The 20,099-nt window shown below is 45.9% G+C and overlaps 6 protein-coding genes across 6 annotated transcripts in view; 3 read left to right on the top strand and 3 right to left on the bottom strand.

Annotated features, from left to right (window-relative positions):
• Positions 1 to 2,971, top strand: part of LOC109545629 (transmembrane protein 214-A) — a 5,652-nt gene extending 2,681 nt beyond the window's left edge. Inside the window, exons 8-10 of the mRNA XM_019916425.2 lie at positions 1,652 to 2,014; positions 2,150 to 2,268; positions 2,621 to 2,971. Coding sequence (XP_019771984.1) covers positions 1,652 to 2,014; positions 2,150 to 2,268; positions 2,621 to 2,741 — 603 coding nt within the window. The 3' untranslated portion in view covers positions 2,742 to 2,971. The remainder of the gene's footprint in view (positions 1 to 1,651; positions 2,015 to 2,149; positions 2,269 to 2,620) is intronic.
• LOC109545650 (deoxyribonuclease TATDN1) lies at positions 2,892 to 4,907 on the bottom strand. The gene is made up of 6 exons (XM_019916458.2): positions 4,645 to 4,907; positions 4,415 to 4,594; positions 3,856 to 4,048; positions 3,583 to 3,801; positions 3,132 to 3,344; positions 2,892 to 3,077 (listed from the first exon to the last, which is right to left on the bottom strand). Exons 1-6 carry the CDS (start codon positions 4,658 to 4,660, stop codon positions 2,981 to 2,983), a joined length of 918 nt encoding a protein of 305 aa, XP_019772017.2. The 5' UTR covers positions 4,661 to 4,907; the 3' UTR covers positions 2,892 to 2,980.
• Positions 4,711 to 6,553, top strand: LOC109545635 (glycosaminoglycan xylosylkinase homolog). The gene is made up of 5 exons (XM_019916435.2): positions 4,711 to 5,136; positions 5,244 to 5,668; positions 5,725 to 5,925; positions 5,984 to 6,160; positions 6,290 to 6,553. The coding sequence occupies exons 1-5, from the start codon at positions 4,711 to 4,713 to the stop codon at positions 6,417 to 6,419; spliced, it is 1,359 nt and encodes a 452-aa protein (XP_019771994.2). The 3' UTR covers positions 6,420 to 6,553.
• Positions 6,554 to 6,606: 53 nt separating this feature from the next.
• On the bottom strand, positions 6,607 to 9,994 carry LOC109545632 (malonate--CoA ligase ACSF3, mitochondrial). Its single transcript, XM_019916429.2, has 12 exons — positions 9,429 to 9,994; positions 9,082 to 9,240; positions 8,545 to 8,726; positions 8,383 to 8,485; positions 8,131 to 8,326; positions 7,916 to 8,075; positions 7,767 to 7,855; positions 7,574 to 7,717; positions 7,426 to 7,523; positions 7,226 to 7,364; positions 6,931 to 7,176; positions 6,607 to 6,862 (listed from the first exon to the last, which is right to left on the bottom strand). The coding sequence occupies exons 1-12, from the start codon at positions 9,619 to 9,621 to the stop codon at positions 6,775 to 6,777; spliced, it is 1,797 nt and encodes a 598-aa protein (XP_019771988.2). The 5' UTR covers positions 9,622 to 9,994; the 3' UTR covers positions 6,607 to 6,774.
• Positions 9,995 to 10,315: 321 nt separating this feature from the next.
• LOC109545624 (ATP-dependent zinc metalloprotease YME1L) lies at positions 10,316 to 13,371 on the bottom strand. The gene is made up of 10 exons (XM_019916414.2): positions 13,174 to 13,371; positions 12,349 to 13,121; positions 12,105 to 12,289; positions 11,923 to 12,051; positions 11,636 to 11,865; positions 11,418 to 11,578; positions 11,178 to 11,364; positions 10,954 to 11,116; positions 10,747 to 10,883; positions 10,316 to 10,694 (listed from the first exon to the last, which is right to left on the bottom strand). Exons 1-10 carry the CDS (start codon positions 13,198 to 13,200, stop codon positions 10,521 to 10,523), a joined length of 2,166 nt encoding a protein of 721 aa, XP_019771973.2. The 5' UTR covers positions 13,201 to 13,371; the 3' UTR covers positions 10,316 to 10,520.
• Positions 13,372 to 13,608: 237 nt separating this feature from the next.
• LOC109545620 (pre-mRNA-processing factor 39) lies at positions 13,609 to 19,629 on the top strand. Its single transcript, XM_019916405.2, has 14 exons — positions 13,609 to 13,807; positions 13,865 to 14,022; positions 14,080 to 14,196; positions 14,249 to 14,683; positions 14,741 to 14,878; positions 14,927 to 15,113; positions 15,165 to 15,289; positions 15,350 to 15,475; positions 16,976 to 17,079; positions 17,138 to 17,467; positions 17,619 to 17,727; positions 17,951 to 18,115; positions 18,479 to 19,316; positions 19,377 to 19,629. Exons 1-14 carry the CDS (start codon positions 13,777 to 13,779, stop codon positions 19,475 to 19,477), a joined length of 2,964 nt encoding a protein of 987 aa, XP_019771964.2. The 5' UTR covers positions 13,609 to 13,776; the 3' UTR covers positions 19,478 to 19,629.
• Positions 19,630 to 20,099: the final 470 nt, after the last annotated feature.

Genomic DNA, 20,099 nt, shown 5'->3' with positions numbered 1-20,099 from the left:
AACCATGGATGGGGAAATGTTGGCAGTTTTCTCAAAAAAGGCTTGAATTCAAGAAGTTTTAGATTTGCGTGGTTTTTTTTTTGAGTTGCAAAATCTACTTGAACATGACGCTGCCTTTTTCGAATTTTCTCAAGAACCATTCGAGCCACAGAATTCATTTTGGCATCGTTTATAGAGAATTGAATGGGGGTTCATGAACCCCATGACCCCCCCTGGATCCGCCCTTGGCTTCATCTTGATTTGCCCATAAACTGGGGTAAAATTACCGGTGTAGCGCTCAAAACTACCGAATTTTAAGTCGCGATTGACGTTGAAGAAGTTGACAGTTTGGTAGACAATCGGGTGATTTTCCAGTTTTTATATCGTCGTCGAGAGGAAGTTGTTTTGATTCAATTCAAAGTTGCGTTCCCGCAAAAAATCCTCGAAAAATAACCAATTGTTCAACCCCAATATGATTTCACTAGTGCCCGTATGTATAGACGACTCGCAAGTGACGTTCAACAAATTGAGGGTTGTTTTCTAACCTAACCAGTTCATAGGTATCTGTCTGTCTATGACCATTTGTTGGTTATTTGCACGTGTTTTGTGCATACGAAGGGACTTGGTAGAATTTATTGAATATCTGGCTGATGAAATGAACAAATTTGTTATGAGATATCGCTTTCAGAAAGAAACTGTTATTGATGTATTAACTCTATTAGTACAAATTCGCTTCCTGGGTTTCAGTGATTTATTTACTTCGCTATTAGTTTATTTCATTCTTCAGAATACGTTCCGGTGTTTTTTCTTTCGGGCGGAAACAAAAGATAAAATGATAATGAAACATCGTATGTGTGGATGGTAAACGGTGATTTACGAGGAGTTTCTTACGCGACAGTTTCCTTAATTGTTAAAAAATTGTCAGTAGCTTTTGCAGAAAATTTAAAGCGTTACGTTAAATTTCCAAATATGTTGCGAGAGCAACGACAAACGTGTCTGTGTGATAAACACACGGACAGAAATGACAAATTAAACCTTTAACGGTCGTTTTGGAATTCGCTTTTTCCGTCAAAAATGCATTTGTACCAACACAACGATCGTAAGAAACCTATGATCCGTCACTTGGCGCCTACTTATCCAAGGCACAAGATGTCATCTACTTCATCTGTCAACAGTTACTTAAATACGGCCATAGCAATTCACCAAGCAGGCATTAGTTATGGCTACCAAATTGGGAAAAACTTTAAATTTCTAGTGCGAACTAGACTAGTCCAAACGTAAACCGACGAAATTAAGACAAAAAAGCAAAATTTACCAAAAAGTGCAGCAAAAATTGTATAAAAAATCGCTTTCCACATTAAATATTCAGTCGTTAGTCCTGCGGAGAACATTGTAAAAGCCGGCCCTGGGCTGTTTCGCTTCAAGCGCGGAGTCGGCGCAACACATTAACACTTCTTGATCGCAAAAGAAACCAATCGATCGACCAATTTGTGTAAAGGCATTTCGCGTGAAGTTGTAGCAAATTTTGCATCGGCAAAACAGTTTTCAGCTGCCAACAATCGCTTGAATTAGAATGGCATCGAAAAAAGAGAAACGACAGCAGGTAAATGGGATCAGTGGGTCAACTGGCATCAGGAACCCCGATTGATGTCATTTTTTCTCATTGTTGTAGAGGGCTCAGGAGCGGAAGCAAACGCCTGTAAAGACAAGTGGATTCGGCAGGAAATTGCTGTCCAGCTTGCTGATCGTTGCCTTGATCGCCATTCTAGCCGAGCCCTTCTACAGGCTGAGCAAGCCCCAGGACGAACTCTGTCTGTTCCAGATCGGTCGCAAGTTGGCCGATGGAGTCTTGTGGATCGACTCCAGACTGGACCAGATCATTCCTAAGGTCTACTATGGAAAGGCCAAAGAAGTGCTGAGTCCTTACGGCGCTCTGGCTTGCGATACCCTAAAGGTTTCAAGCAACGTGCTGCAAAGCAGCAGGAATGCGCTTGCCGACTTCGTTGATACGAAATATCCTCTGCTGGTGGCTTCGGTGAGTTAGCGTGTTGTGAAATTTAACCAGCAGTTACCACAGTGAGGATTTAGGCAATGAAAGCTTGCGCCAATGCAAGTTTTTTTGGTCCTTGTCAAGGCTGAAGAATGTTAATCCTGCATTTTGCGTTTCCAGATTGAAAGTTACGCACCAGGACTGATCGACAACACGCAAGTGATTTTCACCGATGCCTTTGCCAAAACCATCAACTACTACCACATTTCCAAAAACTACTTGCAAAACGAAGTCTTTGTGTAAGTATCTAGTCGCACCTGCAGTTTTTCCAAACAAAATGTGTGCTGATGCCATTGGCTGAACATCGATCAATCGTTTGTTTTTGTCGCCACTTTCATTCTTTATCTTGTTTGTTCACTGTAAGCAAAAAGCAGGCCTTAGCAACATTAGAGTGTTGCGATAACTATTGCCTTTGATTTACTGTAATTAATTGTATATTTACTCTAATCTCTATAGAAGTTTGATTATCAGCGACGGCAAACGTTTTGTGATTGTGATGGGCAAACTTGAACTTGCTTCCCCAATTTAATCTTTACGTGGCATTCTCGGTTTTTAAATCAATTAAAAAACTGAAAAATTTGTGATTTTCAGTGGCCAATTGTCGCCTGAAAACATTCAACGCGTTGTGGTGGGGGCCTACAACACCACATCGGAAAAGGCGATCGAGTACTACCATTGGGTGTACCAAAAAGTCCAAACGAGCATCAAATAACTGCAACCCGCGTCTTAGGCACTTATTTTCCAATTTCTCCCTTATTCCAGTTATATTCCTAATTTGGCGACAAACTCGTAAAATATAATTTGTGAACGTGTAGGTATAATTCCATTGTGTATGTGTGCGCGATTTTTTTTATACAACCAGTTTTATTGTCGAACATTTTAATTTATTTAAGTTCGCATATTGTTAAGAGAATATGTTGTTGAATAAACTTTTTTATAAAATCCGGGATTTCAAGAGAAGAACAATTCGTTGGTGGTTTGAAATATGCGCTCGCAGATTTTATCGGCGGACTCGCTCTTCACGCCGGCAATCACATCTAAAACCTGCCTGGAATGGCGATACATTCAGTACCATTTAATAACCCGCACGTGCTGCATCTACCTGATATTAACCGGCTCATTCCTGCCCTTCACCAAGCAGCCCTCCTTGAATTTCTCCTTCTTCACCGCAGGAATTGACTTGTTTTCTTCCTGCAAAAACCGATAGCCGGCATGCGTGGGTCTGATTTCACACCATGGACTGTCTGTTTCCATCAGCAACTTTTCAATGGGCAGTTGCTTAACTGTTTCCAAGTTCGCGGGCGTTTTCAAAGAGCTGCAATTCAACAGAGCTACTTTTTAATTGTCACATCATATTCCGTTTGCTAGACAGAAAAGTGACGTTTTGTATGCGTTCTGACGTCGTTTAGTGAGACAAGTGACAAGACTTGTCTCTGACACGATGACATTCAACGTGACGTACGCAACCACGTCTTTTTCACACCATAGAGTAAGTAAAAAATACTTATTTTACTTTCTCTATGTTTCACACTCGATTCTGCATGCGTACTCACCATCCATTCACCCCGATAAAGTACCCCAAGTCGATAAACTTGCGCGCTTCTTCAACAGTCCCATCAAACGAATGCACCACCCCTTTAAAGCTGTAGGGGGCCAAAAGGTTTTGTAAATCGGCGGCAGCGTTGCGACAGTGCAAAAACAGCGGCAAATCCAGCGATTCGTTCAGCGGCAAATCCAGCGATTCGTTCAGCGTCAATTGAAGCTGCAAGTATCTGGAAAGAACGGATTATGAGCCTTATTTTCGTGCGCTTTTAGTGTGCCGTCACTTTTTTTGGGTTTCTTTGGGGCAAAACTGCAGCCGATCATAGTCCAGGCCGCACTCTCCAAAAGCGACCACTTTGTCCCGGTTGGCGTTCACGAGGCTCCCTAAATTGGCGAGATATTCTTCGGGGGAGCATCCGGAGTTTTCGAACTCCAAGCATCTGGTGGGGTGACAGCCCACGGTAGCGTAAAGTTTATCTATAAAAAATGGCATTCAGAATCTCTTTCAAATCAGTCAAGAATTTACTTAAAAAGATTACGAATAGTCCCAAAAAACCAGGGCAGCTACGGTAGCATGAGCGCCATCTGACCATGTATCTAATAACGACCATAGAGTAAGTAAAATAATTAATTATTTTACTTTCTCTATGATAACGACTCTGTTATCCACCAAACTTTATGAGCCTTTGGAACCGATGTTGCTGGTTGGAGTTAAAATTCCCCACAATCCTCCAGAACTTTCTCCTGGTTGGGAACTAGCCCTAAAATTTCCCATTCCCCTTTTTGTCCAGTCCTCATTCCCAGCTTGCAGCTAAAACGAACGAACTAAACCTGAAAACTTACCATCAGTCCTGGCTAAGTCAATGGCCCGCTGGCTTTCCTCAAGACTCCCTCCTGTGATAATCATCTTGCTCAATCCGCCCTCCCAACTACGCTTCAACACGCCACCAATATCCGCATCGTGTTTTTTCGACCCATTGTACATCCCCTGATACATCCCATCGGTCAGATTGGCCCCAATATCTGAAATAAACCATTTCAATGTGTTTGTTTCCACTCAACCCCAAAATCACCTATGAAGCGCCGCATGTTTCCAACAAACTTCGATGTTTGAGGTTATCATCGAGACCATGCCATAAATGTTCCGTAAAAGAATTGTGCTTGTAGTCGCCTTGCTTGTACTGTTGGTGTTCTTCTGCACGTTGCAACATCTGCAAGGCTACCTGCCAGCTATTGAAAGGTTGCCAAAGACCAACCAGGACGTTGAAGAGGCGATTTACGAAGAACTGAGCCGCCTGCCTGAGAGCTACAGCAGGGACGCCTTGCAACTGAACAGCGCTGAGCGGTTTCTGAGCAACATCAAGCGCACGGGCCGTTGGGGGCTCGAGAGCGTGCCGCTTCAGCAGCTGTGGGCAGAGGCCAACTCCTGGCCCTCGGACAGTCAACTGACAAACCTTTCCAGTGCTTTAATGGGTCGCATTTTATACTCCCTTGGGCATGCCAGGATCACCAAGGCTGATCTGGATACTCGGGGCACGCAGCTGAAGATTCTACTCACTTTAATGGTAAGTGGCATTTTCAATGGTTATAGTGAAGGTAAGACTTAATTCAGCAAAGAAATTCGCGCTTACCTTAAGGATCTTTTCAAACCCGATGACTGCTGTTCATATAGGGAGAGCAAGAGTGCGTCTTCAAGCCAAAATGGTATCCGATAGAGAAGAGCATAGAGGGGCCAGTCTACGCGGGCAAAGACCGGTACGGCTCAGAAATTGTGGGTTTCTACCTCTCCGTTCTGCTCGATAAACCGTTCGTTCCTGCTAGCGTGGAGCGAACTATTTCCCTAAAATACGACGTTCTCCCGGTGGCAACCAATAGGCTGCTGAACGTCAGCTTGGAGAAGGAGAATCGAAGTTGTGTGTTCGGCCAGTGCTTCTACTGTAGCAAGGAGGATCCCATTTGCGACAATGAGGGAAACCTGCTGACTGGCGCGGTGATTTTTAATGTCCGGAAGAGCTTTAGCAGCTACAGATCTCCGTGGCAGCGCACGTACAAGAAGAGAAAAAAAGCTGCATGGGAGGACAGCGTTGATTACTGCAGGTGGCTTTCTGCGAGTACCAGTGAAAAGTGACAGTATAACCGTTTCTGCCCTTTAGCGCTGTAAAGACCAGGCTGCACAAGAAGCGACTGCTCGATCTTATCGATGTGGCAATTTTCGATTTTCTCCTGCAAAACGGCGATCGGCACCACTATGAGACTCTGGACGACAGTATCGTCTGGCTGGACAATGGCAAAGGGCTGGGCAACCCCTATGTTCAACATTTGGATATTCTGGCGCCCCTCTACCAGTGCTGCCTGTAAGTGTAGTTTCTTCACAAAGTCACTAACCAGGCCTCAAGTCTGGCTTGTTTGCAGGATTAGGAAGAAAATGTGGCAAGCGCTTCTGAGCCTGGCAGGCGGCGCGTTATCCAAATACATGAAGCTCATGCCAGATATCCAAAACGTGCTAACTGAGCCCCATTTGCGGGCCATGGAACAAAGACTGAGGCTGGTGTTTGCTACGGTGGAGTTTTGTAAAGGACGACATGACATGTAATTAAATTCATCGAAAAAAATGTTGAAAAAATCAAAAACCCTCTTATGCATACCTTCTCCTAGAACAGCTAAACTTCTACAATGCAAGGTTTTTCATGGATATTTGACTAAATAAAGCTTTTTCAGGAGAATCTTTGATAGGTTCTGTCATAAAAGCGGACATTTTGAATTCGCCCTACACAAGCCGCTGATTGGTTCACTCACTGGGCTTGCCGGCAAAACTAACCCCTCACCAACACACCAAGGTAAGAAATAAATCACAGTCCAGTTTATAACCTAAACAATGTATTAAACAAGGTGTGCTCAGGCGAAGATCCTTTGCAGTGCTTTTTCAGCCTGTTGAGGGGCAATGAACTTGAGCTTTAAAATGTCCTCACAGACTAAAATGATTAGATATCGAGGCCCAGGTGAATAGCAACCTTAACAGGATGATAAAGGGCAGCCAAATCAAATATAATTGTATTAACATAAACCGACAAAGTGGGCAATAGCCCGACTAATCATCCATGGGATGGCTTAGCAGGGCGATTTTCCAAAAACACACCGGCCCTTGCGCAGGGCCAGTATCAAGACAGTCTTAACAGGGGGAAGGCTTGGACATCAAGGAAAGCTCAGCCTTGTTGGGGACCAAAAGCCAAGTGCACCAACTCCTTCTTGTTCACCTTGCCCATGGCGTTTTTGGGAATCGAGTCTACAAACCTGCAAAATAACGAAGAACCGTTTTAATCTAGTCTACACCAGCCAACAGTCATGTTCGAGTCACATACCTCCACTCTTTGGGTACGGCGTACTTCGGCAGTTTCAGCTCGGCATACTGAATGAGTTTCTCCACTTTAACGGGGCTGTCGCCTTCAGGGCCGACTGAAACAACGGCAACGACCCGTTGCCCCCATTCCTTGTCGCTTACCCCAATAACTGCGCAGTCTTTGATCAAAGGACTACCCAGGATGACTGACTCGATTTCCAAGGCGCTGATCTTGTAGCCGCCGCTTTTTATGATATCCTGCGACTTCCTACAGTTTCTTTTGAGTTTCATTGCGCCCACTAGGAACATTCACTCACCTGCCGAGCATTTTGAACTTCTTCTTCTCCACCGAATACTGACAAAGATCGCCAGTTCTGAACCAGCCGTCTTCTGTGAACTCGCGTTTGGTGGTCTCGGGGCGTTCGTGGTAGCGCATAAAAATGCCAGGCCCTTTCACTGAAAATTTTCATTATCGACCAACTCCGCCACGTAGTATAAGTATAAGCCACGATCTTACCCAAAAGCTCCCCAACTGGATCGGCACCTTCAAGATTGGTTTGGCCATTTTTCTGATAAACCAGGGTGCCTTCGACGTTTGAACATTCCACCAGGGTCCTAAAACACCAGATGCACAAACCAAACCTTCGGGAGTGACCAGCACCTACTTGCCTATGGCATCTTGCTCCTCCCCGTCTAGGACTTCGCACAGCTTGGCTGAAACCCCTGGCAGGGGCGTTCCTACATATCCGGCCTCCCTACCGGACTCGTAGGAGTTGGACAGGATCATACCAGTCTCGGTCATGCCGTACCTGAAAAAGCAAACTCAGCACCGAACATTAGGCGGGCGACAACACTTACCTTTCCAGCAGTTTCAGTCCGCTGATCTCTTCCCAATGCTGGAAGAGGGGCTCTGGCAATGGAGCCGAACCGCTTACCATCAGTCTTATCTAAAACCCACCGAAATGTGGAATGAGGCTTTGCGCAGATGAGGCGCAAACACAAACTACCTTGCTCTTCAGCGTGTTTCTGATATACTCGGCCATTTTCGGGTCCTGCTTGAAAACGCGCTCATACTCCTCGACCAGCTTGGAATACATAGTCGGCACGCCCATAAACAGGGTGATGCGCCGATCATCAGGGCGAGCATTGACGCCCAGCAGGTACGACCTAAAGCCCAAAGCCCCAGTTACCATTTGATGACCGCAAGCGGTTTTATTCCTACCAAACGGTGTTCGCATTGAACTTCTTCAGCATAATAGTCTTGGCGCCCGCATATAATGGACAAAGCAACGCGTTAACGATGCCGTGAACATGGTGCAAAGGAAGAGTGTGCAGCAACACGTCGTCAGACGACCATTTCCAGGCGTCTAGAAGGGCGGAGGCCTGCGCGGACAGGTTGTTGTAGGACAGGACAACTCCTGCAAAGACATTCAGTTGCTTCAAAAACACCTACTTTGGGGGCGAAAATGGTTACCCTTGGGGTTCGCAGTGGTTCCACTAGTGTAAATGATCATGGCGTCGGATTTGTTGTAGAAGACGTCGTCTTTTCCGCCCTCCAAATCTCCAGCTCGGCTAGCCTGGAATTAACCAATCATATAAGGCACTGAAGTAGATTGAATGGGGATTCAAGGCTCACCTGCATTAGAGTGCAGTTCAGTTTGAGGCGATCATCCAAAACATGCAGCTTGGTGGAGGAGTTTCGGGCCACTTGCTGCATGAGATCGGCGAATTTTGGCACTGTGATGAATAAGTTCGAGCCGGAATCGTTCGCATAGTACTGCAAAAGGCTTTTGGGGTGCAAAGGACTCACTGGCACAGCTATAAAAAAAACAATTTAGCAGTTCTGAGAGAGAAGTTTTGAATTTTAGAAAGTAAATTTGGCCATTATGAAACAACAACAAGGATCAGAACCTTGACCGCTTGACTAGGATATTTTTAGAACCTGTTTATACAATGCGGTCCTACGGCGATAATCGCATGTGATTGCATATAGATGACCAAGTCACATTCTCCTGGTATTTATAGATACAAATGACGCTGCCATGCAAAAGGGAAAGTGGATCTTGCCTGTTATACGTCGACTTTAATCGGAAATCGGCTGATAAAGCTGCCCGACTAAAAATAGCCCAGCTGATAACGGCGAGGGAAGACAGAAAGCCAGTAGATTACTTACCTATTTGCCCAGCCATCCAAACAGCCCACAAAGTGATAACATAGTGAACGTCGTTGGGGCACAAAAACAGCACCCGCTCGTTGGTTTTTCCGTCCAAAATCGCGCTGATTTCCCTGGAGAGTTCATGGGCGCTCATGAAAATATTCGCATAGGTGTAAGCTGCAATTAAACACGGCTTTAAGTTCGGCAGTATGGAGCAGCCAGGCTCATTAAGCTGCTGCTGGCCTTACTTTAAGGCCATCGCCAAGGAAAAGCTTGGAAACTGTCTACTTTCACTTGAGGTGATTTGTTCGAAAATAGCTCAAGTTTAGGCTGGAAATTGAGCAGGATAACTTGAAGGTTCTTACCAGCAATCCGGTCCCTGATGGCGATTTTATCGGGAAACAAGCGGGCGTTTCGGAAAACGGGCCCCCCAGCCAAATGGCCGAGAGGCTCGTGGGGCTCGCGTACTTTGTCCCTAGAGGCCACTCTGGCTTGGGTTTGCTGGAACCTGCGACTCAGGTGACTGAAGAAGCTGGGCCTGCGGAAAAGCTGCGACATTTCGACACTCACTGGGGATCAATCGGGTGCAAAGCAGGGCTGCGCTGTTTTGTCGCACTCTAACGCACCGCTCCCCACACGTTTAAATACAGTTGCAATTCGCGTCACAATTGTAGGCGCCAGGCGGCTACGTAGTAAACAACCGCTGCGTAAAAAACTGAGAATTTTAACGTGCAAAGTGGCTCGAGACTGATGTGACGAAAATTGTCAAGGACTTGCCAACGGAATGCCAAAAATAGGTAGGGAAAGTAGGGTTACCTGCACGAATCTTCCAGCACTTTAACAAGTTTACTGAAGCCCTAGGCCTTGTTAGTATGAACAGATGTGCCGAAGCGGTGCTCTATTGAAGCTGGGTAAATAATGAGGTATCTTTTCTTTTCAGTAAACGTGTTGTTTTTTTAAATCCGGAAACTTTGACATGAGGCTTTGGACGTGTAGTTTCCGGGAAACACGCCCATTTTTTTTCAACTAGACAATTAATTTATCGCAAGTTTTTCCACTATTTTATGGAAAGTCCGGTAGTTTTTCTTGTCTCGATTTTAAATTCCCCATCTATGTGTTGAGCCAATAATAAGCAATTTTTGTTATTTGCGGGATTTGCAAAAAAGGCATACTTTACGACTTATCAGGCTTAAAACAAATCACTTAGATCTGGCTTTGGAACGTAAAATTAAACCAATACAACAAAAAAACATTTTATCCTAAAATAGTTTATATGTCCAGTAAGCTTTTATTTACAGTTGGGAACAGGCAATGGGGGAACTTAGGAAGTTTGTCTTAAAAAGGACACTGTCTTGGTGTTTGCAATTGTTCTTCATTCGAAAAGCTGCGTAAAACCGGAACAAATTTAACACAAATGGGAAGATAATCGATTTACTACAAACTGGTAGGCAGCGCTTCTACGATTTTTCCGACGCCCGGTCCGCCATGATTGCTTTTATGTCTTCCGCGTCCAAAGTCTCGTATTTCATCAGCGCCTCTGCAACCGCTTTATGCTCTTTGGCGTGTGCTTTTAGAATGTGCTTCGCGCGCTCGTAGCTCTCCATCAAAATCCGTTTAATTTCGTTGTCAATCTAACACATAGCCAATAAGAGCTAAACGCCTTAAGAAACAGCTTTTGCTTACCACTTCGTTGGTATTGGGCCCCAGCTCATGACGACTGTCATCAGGCATGGTGCGCAGCCCCAACTTCTCCGACATACCCCAGTCTTTTACCATATGAACAGCAATTGATGTGGCATGCTCCAGATCAGAACTGGCTCCTAAAAATTCAAGAGTTTGCCAATAGTAATAGCGCTTGCTTAAGTTCAATTTTCAACGTTTGAGACTGACCAGAAGTGATTTTCTCAGGACCGAAAATCAATTCCTCAGCGGCCCGACCGCCCATCATTGTATCCATCATTGCTAGAAGTTGGGATTTTGTTACATGATAGCGCTCTTTTTCGGGAATGTATGCGGTGTGTCCCAAGCTGGGCCCCCGTGGGATTATCGTGACCTGTATAAAAACAGTACTTGAGCAAACTATTCTAGTGTACTTTTTTCAAGCCATGGTTTACTTTGTGTAAAGGGTGACTCTCCTTAGTGTAATAAGCAACAATGGCATGTCCGCCCTCATGGTAAGCTGTGATGAGATTGTCATCCTCATCGGGAATTCGAGACTTCCTCTCCGGCCCCATCAGGACTTTATCGCGCGCCGATTCCAGATATTTCATGCTCACGCAATCGGCCTCGTCTATCGCGGCTCTAAAAATTCACTCCGATTATTATTGTCTAAAACTGCCCCAAACTGTGCCTACCTTAACGCAGCCTGATTCACCATGCTCTCCAAGTCCGCGCCAGTGAATCCTGTCGTGCCCCGAGCCAACAGCTCCAGATCCACTTCTTTGGCCAGCACCTTGCCTAAGTACAGCCCCAAAATCTCCTTTCTCCCGGTATAATCCGGCCTCGGCACGGTCACCTAGTTTAGATCAGTTGATAACACCTATATTGGGAGGGGTTTTCGCCTCCAACTCACTTCCACATCAAACCTGCCAGGCCTCAAAAGCGCTTGATCCAGATCCTCTTTGCGATTGGTCGCACCGAGAACTATCACGCCCTCATTTTGATGGAATCCATCCATTTCGGTTAGCAATTGGTTGATTGTTTGGTTGGCGTATGGGTGGAGGACACTGTTAGTTCTCTTCGAGCCAATCGAGTCGATTTCGTCGATAAAAACCACGCAAGGGGCGCGTTCCTTCGCCGCCTCTGATTTAACAAAGGGACTTGTACAGTGCTCGGTTCATTTAAGCAGGTGGGACTTACTGAACAGGTCTCTGACGCGTCTCGCTCCCTGTCCTACCAAGACTTCGTCAAATTCCGGCCCAGCGGCATGGAAAAAGGGCACCCCTGCCTCCCCAGCCACTGCCCTGGCTAGTAAGGTCTTTCCGGTGCCTGCATGGTAGAAGGTGAAGAATGAAGGTGGTATGGGGAGTTTTCAGTTTTACCTGGCGGCCCTACTAACAGCACCCCTTTGGGCAGCTTGCCCCCCAAGTTAGAGAACTTGTCTGGATTCCTCAAGAACTCCACAACGTCTTTTAGCTCCTGCTTCGCCTCGTCCACTCCCTTCACATCGTCGAAGGTCACATGGATTTCTTCCGGGTCCACTTCCACTTGGTTGCCCAATTGGATTCTAAACCAGATTTAGGTACTTTGGGCTCTCACTAACAATGTCCAGGAGGAGTTCCTCACCTGAATACTGAGCCACTTGCGCTAGCCATTAAGCTGACCACGATCGCGAAAAAAATTGCTATAGTCAACACCTGCTGGACCATTCGGAAGTACTTGGAGGCTTTCGCCGTCTTGCCCCCGCCAGTGTTGCCCACCAGATATCCCTCAGCAAAGGCAATTTTAATCCTCTGTTTCTCGTGCTCGGTCAAGTTGGACTCTTCAGAGCTGAGGATTTTCTTCAATTGCTCCCCATCGGTTGCGCTCACATTACCCAAGGGCACTTTGCCCCCCAACTCACTGCTGGACCCGCCTGCCAAGTTGTTCTTCAATCTACTCATAATAGTCGGGTTACGTTCCAACTCAGCCTGAATGCTCCGGTCAGTCTTAAACCCCCTGGTTTGGATGTTAAAAGTGAATCTATTTTCGGTGAGCAGTCCTTGCACGAGCTTCTGGTAGAATCCTTGCGGCACTTGGACATTCTTGGCTGAGCTGCGCAGCACTAGTGTGGGTAAATGGCTAGTTAGCTCCCCCTTTGCAAACCCATGCTTGTTTTCGAAAAACGTCTCATTCGACACAAAGGACACATGAAAGTTATTTAGGAAGGGTCGGTTAAACAGGGAGGACAAGTTAAGGTGCTTGGCAAAGGCAAAGTCGCACTTGTGCAATGTTTCGGTAAAACTGTCAGTGCACAGACTCTGCTCGGCTGGCTTGGATTTCAGGTGGGGCTTTTTTCGGAAAAATGAGCCCGGCGTAGTGGTGACTTTGGCACTGATCTGGGTCAGAGTCGCGAAGGCCTGAAAGGGGCTCTAAACATCACAGGACCCTCAGCACTCCTTAAGCACTTACCTGGTTCTGGTTTTGTAAAGAAAACATTATTGGTTACATAAAGAGAGTTTGCCTACCACTCTGCGCGGATGAAAGAGGCACAAACTGCAAATTTTTTATGGGAAATTGATGATTTTTTTTTTATAACTTTCCTGACAGTGACAATAGTTGGGTGACAGTAAACATAGACAAAGACAGTAAACGGGAGCATTGACACTACTGACATCAGACAGAAAATCCACGTTGTCGGTTTCAACGATTGCAATGTTTAACTTGCGCGATATATGAGTTATCAAAAGCCCTAAGCTATCCGGGGATATTTTGGAGCTTTTCACATCAAATCCCCCAAATTATCTAGATTTAACTTTGGGCTTTTTGAGCAAATTTCTCAAAAATCGTCCAACAACCGGCATCGCGGCAGAAACGCCGCAAGTCATGCAACCAAAGCGACAAGAAATCCCTATTGATGTTTGGCACCCAATTGGCCGCCATGTTTCTTTGAGACAACGCTACACGCTCAGTGTTTGATTTCTTAAAAATTAACTCGTTTACCTGCGTTTACTACTTTGTGAAGTGAATACTAAACAATTGCTTAATCCCATAGCTTCGGTAAGACTCGCAAGCATGTCAGACGTGGAAGATAACAGTGGCCCCAGTGAGTAGCCCTTATTAAGATTCTTGTTGAAGTAGCCCCATATTCTACTTGTTTCAGTTCGCAAAACCCGCTCTGGCCGAGCAGTGAAGACGCCGGCCAAGCCCAAGTCTCCGTCGAAACCAGCCAGCCGCAAGCTTCGGAAGAAGCTCGTCGTCATGGAAGTCGAGGTGTCTGAAGATGAAGAACTGGAGCAAATTGAGCCCGCAGAGAAGAAGGCAAGGTGCTCTTCACTCTTTTGAAAAGTTGCTAAAGCCGTTTGTATCCTTTTGCAGACCAGAGTTCGCAAGATATCCCAGGCTACGCGTACTTCAGAGGAAGATGCCGCTGAGACCGAAATGATCAAGAGGGACGAGAACATCGCTCAGATCAACCCGGAAAGCCCTCAATTGGTACGGCTTAATAATCGAGAGGCTTGATAGAATTTAATGAGGTTCTATGCAGGTGATCAACGACTTGGCTTTGTTGGGAGAGCCTGCTGATCCTCCAGAGGAGGAAGAGAAAGCCCCTCAGTCACCAGTGAGGAACCAGGACACAGCGGAACCTCAGCCGGATCTGAAGACTCTTGAACCAGCCGCTGAAAGCCCAGTGAGGCAGCAGAAGACTCCACCTCCACCCTCAATGGGGGATCAGACTTCTCTTCCAATTGGAGGCGACGAAACAGCAACAGGCGATGAAAATGGAGTAGAGCTACATCAAGACGAAACTGCGGGAGAGCCAAGCGGCCAGGAAGCCCAACCTGTGCAGGAGGAAGATGTGGTGCAGGTGGAAAAAGTCCGAAATGACTCGGATACGTCCGAACTGGACACCTTGTTAGAAGACGAGCAGGACGAGAAAATGGATATCGATGAAGAACCAAAGGAGGCAGTAGTGAGACAAGTATGAAAGCCATCTGGCTAATTTAAGACACTACTATTGAAGCCGGTTGTTATTTAGAACGGCGATCCAGAAGCTGAAAACATATCAGACGAAGAATTACCAGGTGTTCCAGTGGTGAAAGTGCCCGAGACTGAAGAAGTGTCAGATGAGGAGTTGCCAGGGCCCAAAAGAGCCGAGTTGCCAGCCGACACTGAGGTAAAACGCGCAAAAAACTCACCTAAATCAAACTAAAATTGAGTTTAGGTGGTGTCTGAAGACGAGCTGCCTGCTACCAAAAAAGACCAAGAAGAAGAGGAGCTGGCTTCGCCACCGAAAAAAGACGCCAAGAGAAAGCTGTCGGAGACTGGCTATGATCCCACCTCGCCCACTTCCGAGAACGAGGCACCGCCCAAGAAGTTAAAGGAGGAAAAAGACGACAAGGATAAGGAGGGTTAGTTGAGAAAAATGGGGAATATTCTGGTTTATAATGGCATTCATTCAGGTGCAGACGCCAAGCCAGCCAAGCCGAAAAAGCTGCCCGAACTGGACAAGTACTGGAAAGCAGTCAATGACGACCCCACTGACTTTACAGGTTGGACCTGCTTGCTGCAATACGTTGATCAGGAAGTGAGTTGTCATCTTCTTTATTGGGTTTTCGTGTCGTTTAAAGCCGCATTTACTTCTCAGAGCGATATGGAGGCAGCTCGTGAAGCCTATGACGCGTTCCTGTCGCACTACCCCTACTGCTACGGCTACTGGCGAAAGTATGCTGACTACGAAAAACGCAAAGGAAACAAAAAGAAGTGCGAAGAGGTAAGTGGAGCGTTCTCAATCAATTGAAATAGCAGTTTATTTTAGTCACTAATCACTTTAAAGGCCTCGAGCGATGGTTCGGGGGGCCGCTGGGGCTTCCCCAGCGTTGCTTAATCTCGAGCAGGAGGTGAATTTTTTCGATTTTCTTAGAAAGTTTCGTGCTTGAAATGGCGCATTCTCCCCCCAGTGGCCATGATAGTGAACAGTGTAGTTTTAGTTGAAGCTATTAGCAGTGATATTTCTAGGCCAAGACACTCGGTGCGTTTGTATTGTGATTTACCTTGACTTATACTGTGTTTTGTAACGTTACATTGAGATGTAAGGCACTGAATCAGGGGGGAATGTGGCATTTTCAGCGCCAAAGTGCGTATTAGCTGCCACGCTGGGCGCCCCTGCGGCAGCCCGACAACGCACGAGCGCCCCTTTCACCGTTTCTTCGTTAAACTGATTGTTTTTGGTACCCACAGCTCTCTCCGGGCCACCCGGCTACCAACAGTCTTATAATAGTGCTGTCAAATATTATACTTTGTATTAATCACATTGTGTTTACACTATCAACTGCTGTTAGACTAAATGCAAATATTGTAAATTAATTAATTAATTAAGTCCGGTCGTTTGGGGCTAAGTGGACTCGGCAGGAGAGCCATGCAGGCGCAGATCAGTGGAAAGCGGCTAATGGGACTGGCCAAGTGTGTTTGTGGTAGCGTTGTCTCGTGTCTAGACTCGCTACCGAGTCGACCAAAATGTAAGGCTTTCTTCAGCTAAGGCAAATATTTACATGTATTAGATATGATCTACTTAAGTTTAGGTTCACATACAGCTGTACGATATTGTAATCATGTTTAAACCTGCTTCCTTTCAGGATTGAGGCTCAGACTATGCGACGCGGGCGGCCCGAATCTGATTGTTTGTGTTGCTTGATGGGGCTTTAGGCGGTTGGTGTCACATGCTTATCAAATCACCTGCCAACGGTTGAAATCTCCCCCTTTTGCTTATTGTAGGATTAATTTTTCTGTACTTTGATTCTGATTTTTTTATGTCGGTTCCTTTACAGGCAGGGCTGAAAGTTTGTGCCTCCGGCAAGTCAACGTCCAAGTCACAAAGCCTTAAGGCGCAAGCTTTCAGCCATCCCCCATATCTAAGCGGAGTCGACCCAGTTGTGCACCCCAGAGCAGCTTTAGATAGGATCATCCAGCTTCAAATGAACAACGCCCAGACCCAAGTGAAACATACAACTAAGAAAATGTTCATGTGCTTTAACTAGTTGTAAGGCCGCCCTTTCGGACCCCGGCGCCTTCTGAAAGGGCGGCCACTTGCCCTTATTTGGATTGTAATCGGAGGTTGCAACCGTTGGCCCCCGCGCTTGTTCGAAACTTGCCTAAAGTACAAAATTTCAGTAAATTTGAGCAGTTTAAGAGGCCGCCGGTGCTTCGCGTGGTTTGTTGCCCTGCTGGAACAACCCCGACTAATTCGCCTCTTTTGGGGCTTTTGTTATATCAGGTGTTTGAGCGAGGGCTGAAAGCGATTCCCCTATCGGTTGACCTATGGATTCACTACATCGCCTATGTAAAAGCCACCAAGGGCGAGGACGAAGAATACGTCAGGTAGGATTTTTCAGTTTTTTGAGGGGTTGATTGATGACGGTTGATTAATTGGTTTTAGGTCGCAGTTTGAGCGGGCGTTGGCGGCCTGCGGGTTGGAGTTTCGCTCCGATCGGCTTTGGGACTCTTACATCAAGTGGGAGACTGATGGGAAGAGGCTGAATAAAGTTACGGGAATTTTCGATAGGCTCTTAGTTACCCCCACCCAAGGATACACCACCCATTTCGACAATTTTCAAGAGCACGTTTCGGCTAATAATCCCAGCAAGATTCTGGACATGGACGAGTTTATGGCACTGCGAAAGGAGGTGCGCGCTTTGCTCAAAAGCGAAGAAAAGGCCGCTGATAACGCTGATTTGCCGCCCGGCGATGAAGATTCCAAACTTTATACGTAAGTGATAGATTTTCTTATTGTCACACAAAGCAACCGAAGTGTGGTGCTTTCGAAACAATGAGATTCTGAATGTGCGCCTTGGGAGTAGTTTATCCACTTTTATCCGTGCATGATGGAATAAAATGGTCAATTATTGTGTGGATTTCAGGACAGAGGAGGAGACCAAATGCATCAAGGAGAGGATCGTGTCTATTCGGAGAAAAATCCACAAAAATACCGTCAATGCAGTGACGGCCCGATGGAACTTCGAAGAAGGGGTAAGCAGCTGGAGTTGGTCGCACCCAGCAATCATTCTATAAAGTAAACGAAAATGATGATAAAGTCCGAAAATTGCGCTCCAGTCTAGTGTAGACGAGCGCAATTCTTAATCATGTTGAAGAAGCTTCGCAGAGGCCATCTGATCTCGAATTAGAGCCGATAAGCGCTTAAGCCTTGGAATGGTGGTAGGTAGTTAAAGCGATTTTCTGTTATTCATTTCAGATCAAGCGCCCGTATTTCCACGTAAAACCACTGGAGCGATGCCAGCTGAAGAACTGGCAAGATTACCTCGACTTTGAAATAGAACAAGGCGATCGCACAAGGATTATTGTTCTATTCGAGCGCTGTCTCATTGCGTGCGCTTTATACGAGGAGTTTTGGGCCAAGGTAAGCAGTGAAGCTCCAAGAATTTTAGGCATATTGAGTGACTAATGTTAATTAGTGTTTGTTTATCTTTGCTGGAAAGAATCAATTAACAGCAATATTTGGAAAAGCCATCTGTAAAAACTTGACTATAAACTACAATCTGATGTAAAGCCCGTGTCCCATTCATCCGTTTGTACGATGGTACGAAAGTGTTTGTATTGGTTGGAGATCTGTCAATTTGTCCGTCGTCGTACGAATTGACAGATCTCCAACCAATAGAAACACTTTCGTACCACCGTATCATCGTACAAACGGATGCATGGAACACGGGCTTAGTCTTTGGTTAAAGGAGCCGCCCATTGTATTTTAAATGTTTGTCCTCAGTTCGTGCACTACCTGGAAGGAATCAAGGATAAAGAATTGCAGCCAAAAATCCGCGACGTTTATGAAAGAGCGTGCACAATCCATCATTTGAAGAAACCCAACTTGCATTTGCAATGGGCGATTTTCGAAGAAACAGTCGGCAACATCAACCGAGCCGCTGAAATCCTGGTCAATCTGGAAAAGCAAGTACCGAATGTGCTACAGGTGGCCTACAGGCGCATCAACCTGGAACGTAGACGCCAGGATTTCGAGAAATGCGGCCAACTGTTCGAGCACTACATCACCAATTCCAAGAACAAAATGATCTCGAGCAACATTGCCATCAAGTACTCCCGGTTTTGCCTCAGGATATTGAAGGACTTTGAAAAGGCGCAGGAGATTCTGAAACTTGCCATTAGCAAGGACGCGAACAATCCGCGCCTGTACTTGCAGCTGGTCGATCTTACGCTGCAGAAGGAGAACATTAAGGAGGAGGAGGTGTGTGAGGTGATCGACGAGTTCTTGGAGAAGGACAGTGCAGACGCGGATCAGAAGGCGTTGTTCGCGCAAAGAAAGCTAGAGTACTTGGAGGATTTCGGCACGGCCATTCAGTCAGTTCAAGCTGCTTATGACCAGTACCAGAAGTTCCAGAAGCTGAGCAAGGAGGCGGCGAAGAAGAAGGAGAGCAAGAGTGACGCAGCTTCGACGTCTTCCAGCAAGAAGGAGAAAACGCCGCAGTCCTCAAGCTCCCAGGCACAGGCGTACGGCAACTACAACTATGGAACCTCGTCCACTCCAGCTGCATATAACTACTCGGGGTCTCAACAGGGACAGTACAACTACCAACAATACAGTCAGGGTGAGTCAAACCTTTCATTCAAAGCCTTAAGTGTGCCTTTACACAACTGTGTGTTTACAGCTGGCGATCAGTACCAGTACCAAAACTGGCAATACCCACAAGGGGGCGCTTATGGCAGTTACAACCAATGGGGTGGGTACACGGGCGGCTACGGCTATTGACCGCCCCCAAACCCAGCTTTATCACGGTTTTTGCTTTGAGGATTTCACCAATCATTGTTTTTTTACTAGCGTAACCCCTTTTTGTTTATATTTTGAACTGGAACTTTGTCAAAAGTTCTTCCTTCTAGGCTAATAAATATGTGACAAGTTGATGTTTCATTTTTTATTCACCCAGATCAAAGTCTGTCCAGATAATTTTGAATTTTAGAACTAACCCAAAATGGTTTCCTAAGGAAACATGCCATCTAATTCATTAAAGAGAATTTTCCTTCTCGCAAAGTGCAAGTATCGACAGAGACAAAACTTGTCTCTGGTGTGGATGCATAATTATGCATGGGTTAAATAAGTGGCAACATTGGAGTTTGTTGAATCATGGGATCTGATCACACACTAACCTCTGTGGTCCAAAAGACGAACATAACCAGAGACAAGCCCCACCACTGAAATTTCCAACAAAACCGTGCGAAAACTATCCGTTGCTCCTGATATGCTCGTTACCTCCTTGAATATTCTGCAGCCCTGATGGGAATCGAAGGTTCGTCCCTCTACTAAAATTTCCAATAAAACTGCGAAAACTCTTCTTTGCTCCTGATATGCTCGCTACCTCCTTGAACATTCTGCC

Source organism: Dendroctonus ponderosae, unplaced genomic scaffold (genome assembly GCF_020466585.1).
Source record: "Dendroctonus ponderosae isolate FM_Combo_2020 unplaced genomic scaffold, Dpon_F_20191213v2 Dpon_F_20191213_10, whole genome shotgun sequence".
Taxonomy (NCBI): domain Eukaryota; kingdom Metazoa; phylum Arthropoda; class Insecta; order Coleoptera; family Curculionidae; genus Dendroctonus; species Dendroctonus ponderosae.
Note: the sequence above shows the minus strand (reverse complement) of the source record. Positions and strands in the feature narration are given on the sequence as shown.